Source organism: Oncorhynchus tshawytscha, linkage group LG10, assembly GCF_018296145.1.
Source record: "Oncorhynchus tshawytscha isolate Ot180627B linkage group LG10, Otsh_v2.0, whole genome shotgun sequence".
Lineage (NCBI taxonomy): Eukaryota > Metazoa > Chordata > Actinopteri > Salmoniformes > Salmonidae > Oncorhynchus > Oncorhynchus tshawytscha.
Window position 1 is genome coordinate 6,543,252 of NC_056438.1, and position 13,484 is coordinate 6,556,735.

Here is a 13,484-nt window from a genome sequence, read left to right on the forward strand (position 1 = left end):
GAATACCTTTTTTGGTTGGTGATAGAAGAACCAGCATATAGCAGGTATTTTACCTCTGTGTCAAATAGTCCTGGGCCTGCAGAATTGTCCAACATGTCTGATAATTTATATATAAATGTTGAAAAGGTTTGGACTCAAACTGCAGCCTTGTCTCACACCTCGATGTGGCAAAAATATATATATATATTTTTTTCATTGCACACTTGTTTTCTGCGTTCGTACATTTTATTAAGTTATACACCTTAGCACCTTGTGCTGTTTTTAAGCATCTAATTTCTGATGTTATCTAGACCACAAGCCGTCTTTGGTTTTATAGATTTGAGCTTGTCATGTAGTTCTTGTTAATCTAATTTTGGTGTTTTTTAATGACTGATTCAGCGATGTTCCATTTTTTTTTTGTGAATTTAAAATAGGTTATAAGTCTTTTTTGTGAGGGATTTGTCTTGTATAAATGATCAAAGTAAGTTTTCAAAATAAGTCTCTTGCTGTCTCTCTCACAAAGAGCTACTGCTCGAACCTAGTCAGGACTTATGACCTGTGTGTGTTTGGGTGTAAATGGTTGGTTATTTTCAAGGCTAATTTTAGCAGGGAGTTACATCCTGTTTGTTCACCTCTCGACTCCACGGCGCTGCAAACACACTCTTCTTGTTGGTCTCCTCTCTTCCACATTTCTTGTATTAGGCTAGCATAGATAACTTTGGCTCCGTCACAATTGTTATTTCCAGGATTCCTTGCATCCTCTCTCGCCACCTCTATCTCAACCGTATTGGAGACCTTGAGAAGGAGTTGAGGAGAAAGGATGCAAGGAATCCAGGAAAGATTAAATGGGATCTCTTGGATCTCTCTCTCTCTCTCTCTCTCTCTCTTCCCCTCTCTCCTCCTCTCTTGCCCTCTCTCCTCCTCTCTTGCCCTCTCTCCTTCTCTCTTGCCCTCTCTCCTCCTCTCTTGCCCTCTCTCCTCCTCTCTTGCCCTCTCCTCCTCGTTTGCCCTCTCCTCCTCTCTCCTCCTCTCTTGCCCTCTCTCCTCCTCTCTTGCCCTCTCCTCCTCTTTTGCCCTCTCCTCCTCTCTCCTCCTCTCTTGCCCTCTCTCCTCCTCTCTTGCCCTCTCTCCTCCTCTCTTGCCCTCTCTCCTCCTCTCTTGCCCTCTCTCCTCCTCTCTTGCCCTCTCTCCTCCTCTTTTGCCCTCTCCTCCTCTCTTGCCCTCTCTCCTCCTCTTTTGCCCTCTCCTCCTCTCTTGCCCTCTCTCCTCCTCTCTTGCCCTCTCTCCTCCCCTCTTGCCCTCTTTCCTCCCCTCTCTCCTCCTCTGTTCCCCTCTCTCCTTCTCTTCTCCTCTCTCCTTCTGTCTCTTATTCCAAAAACAGACTTCAAACGTGGGCCAAGAGGTCAAGGGAGAGAGGGGGGGGGAGAGGGAGACAGAGATTGGGGGAGAGAGAGATAGATTGGGGGAGAGAGAAAGCACACACTACCGGTGTGCATGGCAGTGCAATAACAGAGAGTGAAAGAGACCCTTGTACCCTGTGCATGTGGAACACCCCTATATGTTGTACAGTACACACACACACACACACACACACACCCTGCGGCAACCAAAACCAGGCCCCACTTCTCCATCACTCAGTAGAGAGAGAGTGACAGAGAGAAATAGAGAGACACACAAAGACATTAAGACACACAGAAAAAGAGAGAGAGAGAGAGAGAGAGAGAGAGAGCGAGCGAGAGAGAGAGTTAGAGAGAGACTGACACAAAATTAAGGAAATCTTAAGTACAGACTCAGTGAGCATAGCCTTGCTATTGAGAAAGGCCGCCGTAGGCAGACATGGCTCTCAAGAGAAGACAGGCTATGTGCACACTGCCCACAAAATGAGGTGGAAACTGAGCTACACTTCCTAACCTCCTGCCAAATGTATGACCATATTAGAGACACATATTTCCCTCAGATTACACAGACCCACAAAGAATTTGAAAACAAACCCAATTTTGATAAACTCCCAAATCTACTGGGTGAAATATCACAGTAGCAATATTTGTGACCTGTTGCCACAAGAAAAGGTCAACCAGTGAAGAACAAACACCAGTGTAAATACAACCCATATTTATGTTTATTTATTTTCCCTTTTGTACTTTAACTATTTGCGCATCGTTACAACACTGTATATAGACTGCATGCTTGCCTCTCTCCCAGAAGCCACCATTCTCTCTCAATACTTTATTTTATTCTGCAGTAATAAATTGTATCAGATATTTCATAGAGGTGCTCAATAAAAGGAACTACTTTTTTCCACCGCCCAAGTCCCGGTGGAAGGATAAAAAAAAGACTCCCAGTGTGTGTAGATTGGACTGGTGTGAGTCGGTCAGACTACTATAAATGTAGCCTTTGTGGAGCGAGTGGAAATGTTATACAAATGACTCCTTTATTAGGCCGACAGCACAAAACACACACACACACACACACACACAGACACACAGCTCTATAATTATATTTATTCAGATCAGCGAGTGGGACAGGGGTAACCCCAGAACACTGGAGGAGGTGAGTGTGTGTGTGTGTGCGTGTGCGTGTGTGTGTGTGTGTGTGTGTGTGTGTGTGTGTGTGTGTGTGTGTGTGTGTGTGTGTGTGTGTGTGTGTGTGTGTGTGTGTGTGTGTGTGTGTGGTGAGAACAGAAGAGAGAGGGGGATCAGCAAGAAGCCACCACTCTGAGGGAAAGAGAGAATGGGTTGTCTGTCTGTCTGTCTGTTTGTCTGACAAGGGGGATGGAGGAGGGACCAGGGGGATGGAGGAGGGGACAAGGGGATGGAGGACGGACCAGGGGGATGGAGGAGGGGACAAGGGGATGGAGGAGGGACCAGGGGGATGGAGGAGGGACCAGGGGGATGGAGGAGGGACAAGTGGGATGGATGAGGGACCAGGGGGATGGAGGAGGGACAAGGGGGATGGAGGAGGGGACAAGGGGGATGGAGGAAGGGACCAGGGGGATGGAGGAGGGACCAGGGGGATGGAGGAGGGACCAGAGGGATGGAGGAGGGACCAGGGGGATGGAGGAGGGGACAAGGGGATGGAGGAGGGTCCAGGGGGATGGAAGAGGAACCAGGGGGATTGAGGAGGGGACAAGGGGATGGAGGAGGGACCAGGGGGATGGAGGAAGGGACAAGGGGTTGGAGGAGGGACCAGGGGGATGGAGGAGGGACAAGTGGGATGGAGGAGGGACCAGGGGGATGGAGGAGGGACCAGGGGGATGGAGGAGGGACCAGGGGGATGGAGGAGGGACCAGGGGGATGGAGGAGGGGACAAGGGGATGGAGGACGGACCAGGGGGATGGAGTAGGGACCAGGGGGATGGAGGAGGGGACAAGGGGATGGAGGAGGGACCAGGGGGATGGAGGAAGGGACAAGGGGATGGAGGAGGGACCAGGGGGATGGAGGAGGGACAAGTGGGATGGACGAGGGACCAGGGGGATGGAGGAGGGACCAGGGGGATGGAGGAGGGACCAGGGGGATGGAGGAGGGGACAAGGGGATGGAGGACGGACCAGGGGGATGGAGAAGGGACCAGGGGGATGGAGGAGGGGACAAGGGGATGGAGGGACCAGGGGGATGGAGGAGGGGACAAGGGGATGGAGAAGGGACCAGGGGGATGGAGGAGGGACCAGGGGGATGGAGGAGGGACAAGGGGATGGAGGAGGGACCAGGGGGATGGAGGAGGGACCAGGGGGATGGAGGAGGAACAAGGGGGATGAAGTTGTATGGTTGTAGTCTGTAGTCTGTATTGTCTAATTAGGGGATTGTAGTCAGTAGTCTGTATTGGCTAGTTGCATGGTTGTAGTCAGTAGTCTGTATTGTCTAATTGGGGGTTGTAGTCAGTAGTCTGTATTGTCTAATTGGGGGTTGTAGTCAGTAGTCTGTATTGTCTAATTGGGGGGTTGTAGTCAGTAGTCTGTATTGTCTAGTTGGTGGTTGTAGTCAGTAGTCTGTATTGTCTAATTGGGGCGTTGTAGTCAGTAGTCCGTATTGTCTAGTTGGTGGTTGTAATCAGTAGTCTGTATTGTCTAGTTGTATTGTTGTAGTCAGTAGTCTGTATCCTGTAGCTAGTTTGCATCCTGTAGCTCCAACTCCAAAAAGTTCTGAGACACTGTAAAGTCCATGGAGAACAAGAGCACCTCCTCCCAGCTGCCCACTGCACTGAGGCTAGGTAACACGGTCACCACCGATAAATCCATGATTATCGAAAACTTCAACAAGCATTTCTCAACAGCTGGCCATGCCTTCCGCCTGGCTACTCCAACCTCGGCCAACAGCTCCGCCCCCCCCCACAGCTACTCGCCCAAGCCTCTCCAGGTTCTCCTTTACCCAAATCCAGATAGCAGATGTTCTGAAAGAGCTGCAAAACCTGGACCCGTACAAATCAGCTGGGCTTGACAATCTGGACCCTCTATTTCTGAAACTATCCGCCGCCATTGTCGCAACCCCTATTACCAGCCTGTTCAACCTCTCTTTCATATCGTCTGAGATCCCCAAGGATTGGAAAGCTGCCGCAGTCATCCCCCTCTTCAAAGGGGAGACACCCTAGACCCAAACTGTTACAGACCTATATCCATCCTGCCCTGCCTATCTAAGGTCTTTGAAAGCCAAGTCAACAAACAGGTCACTGACCATCTCGAATCCCACCGTACCTTCTCCGCTGTGCAATCTGGTTTCCGAGCCGGTCACGGGTGCACCTCAGCCACACTCAAGGTACTAAACGATATCATAACCGCCATCGATAAAAGACAGTACTGTGCAGCCGTCTTCATCGACCTTGCCAAGGCTTTCGACTCTGTCAATCACCATATTCTTATCGGCAGACTCAGTAGCCTCGGTTTTTTGGATGACTGCCTTGCCTGGTTCACCAATTACTTTGCAGACAGAGTTCAGTGTGGCAAATCGGAGGGCATGCTGTCCGGTCCTCTGGCAGTCTCTATGGGGTGCCACAGGGTTCAATCCTTGGGCCGACTCTTTTCTCTGTATATATCAATGATGTTGCTCTTGCTACGGGCGATTCCCTGATCCACCTCTACGCAGACGACACCATTCTATATACTTCCGGCCCGTCCTTGGACACTGTGCTATCTAACCTCCAAACGAGCTTCAATGCCATACAGCACTCCTTCCGTGGCCTCCAACTGCTCTTAAACGCTAGTAAAACCAAATGCATGCTTTTCAACTGTTCGCTGCCTGCACCCGCACGCCTGACCAGCATCACCACCCTGGATGGTTCCGACCTTGAATATGTGGACATCTATAAGTACCTAGGTGTCTGGCTAGACTGTAAACTCTCCTTCCAGACTCATATCAAACATCTCCAATCGAAAATCAAATCAAGAGTCGGCTTTCTATTCCACAACAAAGCCTCCTTCACTCACGCCGCCAAACTTACCCTAGTAAAACTGACTATCCTACCGATCCTCGACTTCGGTGATGTCATTTACAAAATTGCTTCCAACACTCTACTCAGCAAACTGGATGCAGTTTATCACAGTGCCATCCGTTTTGTCACTAAAGCACCTTATACCACCCACAACCGCAACCTGTATGCTCTAGTCAGCTGGCCCTCGCTACATATTCGTCGCCAGACCCACTGGCTCCAGGTCATCTACAAGTCCATGCTAGGTAAAGCTCCGCCTTATCTCAGTTCACTGGTCACGATGGCAACACCCATCCGTAGCACGCGCTCCAGCAGGTGTATCTCACTGATCATCCCTAAAGCCAACACCTCATTTGGCCGCCTTTCGTTCCAGTTCTCTGCTGCCTGTGACTGGAACGAATTGCAAAAATCGCTGAAGTTAGAGACTTTTATCTCCCTCACCAACTTCAAATATCTAATATCTGAGCAGCTAACCGATCGCTGCAGCTGTACATAGTCTACCGGTAAATAGCCCACCCATTTTTACCTACCTCATCCCCATACTGTTTTTATTTATTTACTTTTCTGCTCTTTTGCACACCAATATCTCTACCTGTACATGACCATCTGATCATTTATCACTCCAGTGTTAATCTGCAAAATTGTAATTATTCACCTACCTCCTCATGCCTTTTGCACACATTGTATATAGACTCCCCCTTTGTTTTCTACTGTGTTATTGACTTGTTAATGGTTTATTCCATGTGTAACTCTGTGTTGTCTGCTCACACTGCTATGCTTTATCTTGGCCAGGTCGCAGTTGCAAATGAGAACTTGTTCTCAACTAGCCTACCTGGTTAAATAAAGGTGAAATTAAAAATTAAAAAATTAAAATTGTCTAGTTGAATGGTTGTCAGCAGTCTGTATTGTCTAGTTGTATGGTTGTAGTTAGCAGTCTGTATTGTCTAGTTGGATGGTTGTAGTCTGTATTGTCTAGTTGTATGGTTGTAGTCTGTATTGATTAGTTGGGGGTTGTAGTCAGTAGCCTGTATTGTCTAGTTGTATGGTTGTAGTCTGTATTGTCTAGTTGTAGTCAGTAGTCTGTATTGTCTAGTTGGATGGTTGTAGTCAGTAGTCTGTATTGTCTAATTGGGGGACATGCTTGTGAGAGCTTGAATGGTGTGTGTGTGTGTGTGTGTGTGTGTGTGTGTGTGTGTGTGTGTGTGTGTGTGTGTGTGTGTGTGTGTGTGTGTGTGTGTGTGTGTGTGTGTGTGTGTGTGTGTGTGTGTGTGTGTGTGTGTGTGTGTGTGTGTGTGTGTGTGTGCGTGCGTGTGTGCGCGCGTGTGTGTGTGTGTGTGTGCGTGCGTGCGTGTGTGTGTGTGTGAGAACAGACTGACGGTGACCAGAAGAACAGAGCCATGACATTAATGACACGGACATGAAGGTTATGACATCATTCAGAAACACTGACACATACGGCCCTCTCTCTCAGCCGGTCACAATTCCACATCCATCCCTCCGAGGACATGTGGAGATGCCGTTGTCTCTGGCCACTAGGGACAACTGTGAGCATTGTTGCCTTCAGTTAGGTTTCAGTTTCTCTATGGCGTTGTTGTGTGGACTGGGCTAAGCGCATCCCTCTGATTCCAAAATGTTGCATGTTTGAATCCACCAATAGAAAGTTGTTTTTAACTTTTTTTGTCCCAAACCTTAACCTTTATCTGAACCATTCAGAGTTCATTCCTAACTTTAATATTTCAGAAGTAACATAAAACATAAAACACTTCGAAATTTGACATTTGGAACATGAGTGTCTATGTGTGACTGTGTTTATGTGGTGAAGGGTGAGTTTTTGAGAGATAGGATGACGTGGCAGAGATGGAGGGGGGGGGGTGAGTAAGCGGATCGATTTACCGGGAGCTTGCACGGTAGCAGACACACACACCCGTCTCCCGTTAACCCTGGCAGAGCGGTAGAACTAACCATCAGGACGTTTCCCTCGAAGTAAATGAGAAGTGAAGGGAGTTTGGCTGGAGGTACACGGTTTCTCTTCTGATGTGATTGCTTTTAAATATATCAATCAAATGCACACACACACACACGATGCATGCACACTAATACGCACACAGTACTTAAACACACACACACAGAGACACACAAACACACAGAGAGACACACACACAGAGACACACACACACACAGAGACACACATACAGAGACACACACAAACAGACACACACACACACACAGAGAGACACACACACACAGAGAGACACACAAACACAGAGAGACACACACAGAGAGACACACACACAGAGACACACAGACAGAGACACACAGACAGAGACACACACACAGAGACACACACACAGAGAGACACACACACAGAGACACACAGACAGAGACACACAGACAGAGACACACACACAGAGACACACACACAGCTGGCAAACTGTCTCTCTCTATATATATATATATATATTCTCTCTCTGAAACCCGCAACAAGCATCTCAGTGCATTCAGACACATTTCAAAGCGTTTTACTTGGAAACATTATATAACGGCATAAAGGGAGAACACACACTGTTCCAGTTTTGCGTTTTGACCTCTCGGGACTGGATTTGGGGGGATATCTGTGACTAATAGCAGTTATTAACGTTGCGCACAGCTGAAAACTTACCCAAAAGAAACGTGTCATTGTATTGCCTGGTTTTCCATGTTTTAGCCTAACTGACAAGTCAGTTGTCCAAGCGAGAGCGCGAGAGAGAGAGAGATGTTAATGTTTTCTCTCCCTCTCTATAAACTTGGCCGCGGTTCCGTCCCCGGCGCATTCCGGGAACGCGTCGCACCGTGTATAAATGAAAGCGCACGCAGGGAGCGGAGCACGGAGAGTTCAAGCCCCACACAACGTGCCGTCTTGCTCTCTCGCTCTGTGCGTGTGTGCGCGCGCTCCTGGGACACATCAGCGCGCTGACAAGTGCAACTTAGTGACGGGACTCACGTGCAGCCTCGCGGGGTCGTTCTATGAATCTAATCACTTTTTAAAACGACACGTTCACTATTATATTAACCCCCCCCCCACGCGCAACCTTTTTATCGATCTTTTTCATATCACGCTGATGGGACCTATTAAGAAGCTACTGACTGTGTGACGGATCCATTAAAGTTGAATGAAATTCTGTTTAGTAGTTTGAACACTTGAATAAAAAGCCAGGTTCTTCATGCTTATGGTCGTGATATGAATTCTAGCCTGCGCTAGAGTGACCAATATAAACAAGCCGTGGATAAGTTGCCAAATATTTCATTCACACAACTATTACGCACGACTGTGCACACACATCCACAATAGAAAAAAATGGTTCGTGTTTCAGTAACTTGACGCTTCCAAAATGCTACATTTAGACGTTGCGCTAAAGTTATGAAGCGACTCGGGGACAGCTAGGAGAGGGGAGGGAGCCGGTCTAGGGAGGCACAGAGACCGAGGAGAGGGAGCCGGTCTAGGGAGGTACAGAGACCGAGGAGAGGGAGCCGGTCTAGGGAGGCACAGAGACCGAGGAGAGGGAGCCGGTCTAGGGAGGTACAGAGACCGAGGAGAGGGAGCCGGTCTAGGGAGGCACAGAGACCGAGGGAGGGAGCCGGTCTAGGGAGGCACAGAGACCGAGGAGAGTGAGCCGGTCTAGGGAGGCACAGAGACCGAGGAGAGGGAGCCGGTCTAGGGAGGCACAGAGACCGAGGAGAGGGAGCCGGTCTAGGGAGGCACAGAGACCGAGGAGAGAGGGGAGCCGGTCTAGGGAGGCACAGAGGCACAGAACAGGGGGGGACAGAGAGAGACCAACTCTCACCTTAACACCTAGTCTAGTCTACCCTACCCCCCCCTGACCGTTAACCTCCTAACAATGAACTCAATCTTATATAAGGATAAATAACATCAACAACAAACAAACAAAAATGACGCACGTGGCCTTGTAGTGAGTGTAGGATACACATCTGATGTGAGTGTATTAAATGACTAACTGGACGTGGAACAGGTATTGTCATCCAACAGCAGAAGAAAAGACCAGAGGGAGATGAACCTCGTGGACCCGCACACCTCCACATGGCTAGAAAGACCCACTGACAGACAGAGACACGTGCGTAAAAACTTTTTTTTTTAAAGAGACCCGCAATCATCCACAGACCCACAAAACGATCACAGACAGAAAGACAGAGCGAGAGAGAGACACATTGTGACGGTCTTACCTGGACGAGCCAGTGGCAGGTTTCTCCTATGATGGGGAACCCCATGGAACCTTTAGGCATCGGCAGCTTGCAGTTCTTATCCCGGGTCGACGTCCATCGGAGCTGCCAGAGTTGCTGGGACACAACTAGGAGGAGGACCATGGACACCGCGCAGGCCGCTAGGGTGGCCAAGGCTGAAACCAGGTCAAAGTTATCGAATAGCATGGCGAGGAAGGGTCGGTGTCTGGGTGATGGTGGTGGTGGTGGTGGAGGGGAGGAGGAAATCACTGATCTCACCACCGTGCAGGGTGAGGGAAGTTGAGTTATAAGGAATTGGAAATGCTCTGAGGATGATCAATCAATATATCGATGGTTATCGATAAAAATGACTTGATTGATTGTAATTGATTGATTATGAAATAAATAACTATAAAAATGCTAGTTTTTGTTGTCGTTGAAATAGATAACAATTCAATGGAGATGACGCGCTGAACTCTCTCCCCTCTCGCAGTTCCAAGGTTATCAATCAGTGTGTAAAGAAATATGTTACGAAGTCCTTTTAAAAAACGTCACCTTCAATAACTTTAATGAAGGAAAGCATTCATCGAGAGTGGAAACTGATGAATTAACGTTTGAAATCTCATTTTTGGTTTGATTTTTGTAGGTCAATTTCCCTAAATGAGAAAATATAACAATACGGGATAAAAAAAAAGATCCGTTTGACAAGTATTTGTCCCGCTCTCAGAGCACACGTGGAAACAGTGAGCGAGTCTCGGAAAGTATTCTGAAAATAAACTGGGGCTTTTCTTTTAAAAAAAGTTACAAGAAATGGAAAGTAGAGGAAAACCTTCCCAGAATAACCCCTCTCCCTCTATTCCGAAAAAAAAAACGGATTATACCTGCTTAAATCTTTCTCAAGATTGTAAAATAAAGTGTTATTCAAGAAGCAGACGAAGAGAAAAATAAATTTTAAAAAAATTACAAAATTAAATCCGTTTTGCAGTTAGTTCTTGCAGCAGAGCGCGCGGGAGCCCGGTGGAGCCAGAGAGAGACCGTCACCGAGTCTTCTGATGCTGCTTTAGGCAACCGTTAGTCGTCTCCCCTGTCTCTCTATACCTTCTTTCCCAACTAGTAGCGTTCGTTCTCTCACTCACACACACACTCTCTGTCGTGTCACTCTCTCTCTGTCCCTCTCGAACTCTATCTGTCTTTCACATACAGGTTTCTCTGAGTGTGTGTAGTGAGAAGCGCAGGCAGCCTCTCTCAGTATGTGTTTATATAGTAACAGGCAGGCTGCGCGCCGGCAGGCAGCCAGGGTTGGAGCGAGAGAGAGCGGTTCCCCCCAACCCCCCGCAACACCTCCCCACGTAACTACGAGACGGCTAGGCAAGCTAGAGACCCCCCTCCCCGGCCCCCACCCCCATCCCTCTAACCCCACCATACACACCAGACTACACACGCCCAACTCCTCCCCACCTCTCTCTCCGAGGCGGGGTGGAAAGTGAACAAGACGGGGTTGGAGCGTGCGGGACCTGGCGGCCCGCCCGAGAGACGTGGGGGGTTCCCGCTACTGCGAACCTCTCGCCTGGGTGTGGGATCCATACACTTACATTGAATCAGACATATTCGCCAATAACTGTACGAATGGGCATATGATGATGGTGATGACGTTTTTATTGATTCATTTATTTAGCTATACTTATTTATAGTTATTTATACATTATAAAGAGACCATTTAGAATGTTGTCTGATTTGGAACACAGCGCGTGGCTCCAAGAGTTTTTCTTACCAATATTTCCCACTCGGTCACTCATCGATGTTCTCCGTTTCACCCACCCGGTTCACGAAGACGGTAATGATTCAAAGACAATCGATGGGGGTTGTGCGTAACGGGATTTGTTTCATTGCTTGGAACTGAAGGCCAAATATGAGGATAGACTCTTCAAATTACACAGAAAGATTAACAGCAACTACATGTTAAGATGTAGCCTATTGTCATTAAAGTGTTAATTAATTAATGCGTTTATAGGCATCAGGTTAATCACGAGCACACTGGTATAGTGGTGAAGGTCAGTTCTTCTCTCCTTCTTCACAATGGCAAGTGTCATATCTTATATTTCAACCAATAACCTAGAATACACAGACACACACGGTTCGCCTTGTGACGACCGTTATTATTCTGTGAATAGGTAACGGCTCACGCCCCAGCTCGAGCCCTGAGATGAGACAAGCCCGAGCAGCACTGCGATGTCCTGACCCCGCGCCTCAATGTTCAATCGCAAACTCTGGTGCTGCACGCACGCACACACACACAGACACACGCACGCACGCACGCACGCACGCACGCACGCACACACACACACACACACACACACACACACACACACACACACACACACACACACACACACACACACACACACACACACACACACACACACATTATCATCCCATTCATTCCAACATATGTCAGTTTGTCTGCGGAAGAAAAAAACTCTGGACAGCCAGGGTCTCCCCTCTCTTTCTCTCCCCCCTCTCTCTCTATCTCTCCCTCTCCATCCTGTCTCTATTATTCTCTCCATCCTCTCCCCCTCTCTATCTCTCTCCATCCTCTCCCCCCTCTCTCCATCCTCCCTCTCTCTCTCCATCCTGTATCTATTATTCTCTCCATTCTCTCCCCCTCTCTCTCCCTCTCTCTCTCCATCCTCCCTCTCTCTCTCTCTCTCTCTCCATCCTCTCCATCTCTTTCCATCCTCTCCCCCTCTCTCTCTCTCTCTCCATCCTCTCCCCCCTCTCTCTCTCTCTCTCTCTCTCCATCCTGTCTCTATTATTCTCTCCATTCTCTCCCTCCCTCTCTCTCCATCCTCTCTCTCTCCATCCTCTCTCTCTCTCCATCCTCTCTCCCTCTCCATCCTGTCTCTATTATTCTCTCCATTCTCTCCATTCTCTCTCTCTCTCTCCATCCTCTCTCCCTCTCTATCTTGTCTCTATTATTCTCTCCATTCTCTCTCCCTCTCTCTCTCTCTCCATCCTGTCTCTATTATTCTCTCCATCCTCTCTTAGCCAAAGAAAACTTGCCGTGTTTGCCCTGAATGAAGAGAGGGTTTCTGTGCTTTTTTCTTTTTATGATATTTTTCTAAGACATACCAGGAATCTTTCTTTCTCTCTCCTTTCTGCTCTGCCTCTTTCTCTCTCCCTTTCTGCTCTGAATCTTTGCTACTCTCGCTCTCTCTTTCTCTCACTCTCTGCTTCCCTGTCTCTGCTATGTCATCTCTGCTTCTCTCTCTCTCTCTGCTATGTCATCTCTGACCATCCGAGTCAGAGATGAAGTATATAAGTATTACCCACGGCCCTACACTGCTGCCTAGCGGGCACAACAGTCATTGCAGGTGGCTTGAGGCCAGTGTCTGTTGCCAAGGTCGATGGAAGTTCAAGTGAGTGAGATTGAAACTGTCAAACGTAGACTACAAATTTGTTTACCTCATTTAATCACTCTTTTCCACTCTGTTATGGTATATATTATAACTTATGAGTGCCTCATATGTTTATATCAGTCTTTCGAAACTACATTTGCTGCATATACATGGGGTGGCAGGTAGCCTAGTGGCTAGCGCGTTGGGCCGGTAACCAAATGGTTGCTGGGATCGAATCCTCGGACCTGACAAGGTAAAAATCTGTTGTTCTACCCCTGAACGAGGCAGTTAACCCATTGTTCCTAGGCCGTCATTTTAAATAAGAAGTTGTTCTTAACTGACTTGCCTAGTTAAAGGTAAAATAAAGGAAAAATAAATTAATATACAATTCCTCGGTTGACACAAATATAGCAGATATGGTTCATACACACACTAGATAACAGAATACACCCCATAACACCATACAACACCATACACC

The 13,484-nt window shown here is 48.0% G+C and overlaps 1 protein-coding gene across 1 annotated transcript in view; it reads right to left on the reverse strand.

Moving 5' to 3' along the window:
- LOC112241180 (cytochrome P450 26B1) overlaps nt 1-10,869 on the reverse strand; it is a 32,745-nt gene extending 21,876 nt beyond the window's left edge. The window contains exon 1 of the mRNA XM_042328090.1: nt 9,615-10,869. Within this exon, the coding sequence (XP_042184024.1) occupies nt 9,615-9,818 (204 nt within the window). The 5' untranslated portion in view covers nt 9,819-10,869. The remainder of the gene's footprint in view (nt 1-9,614) is intronic.
- Nucleotides 10,870-13,484: the final 2,615 nt, after the last annotated feature.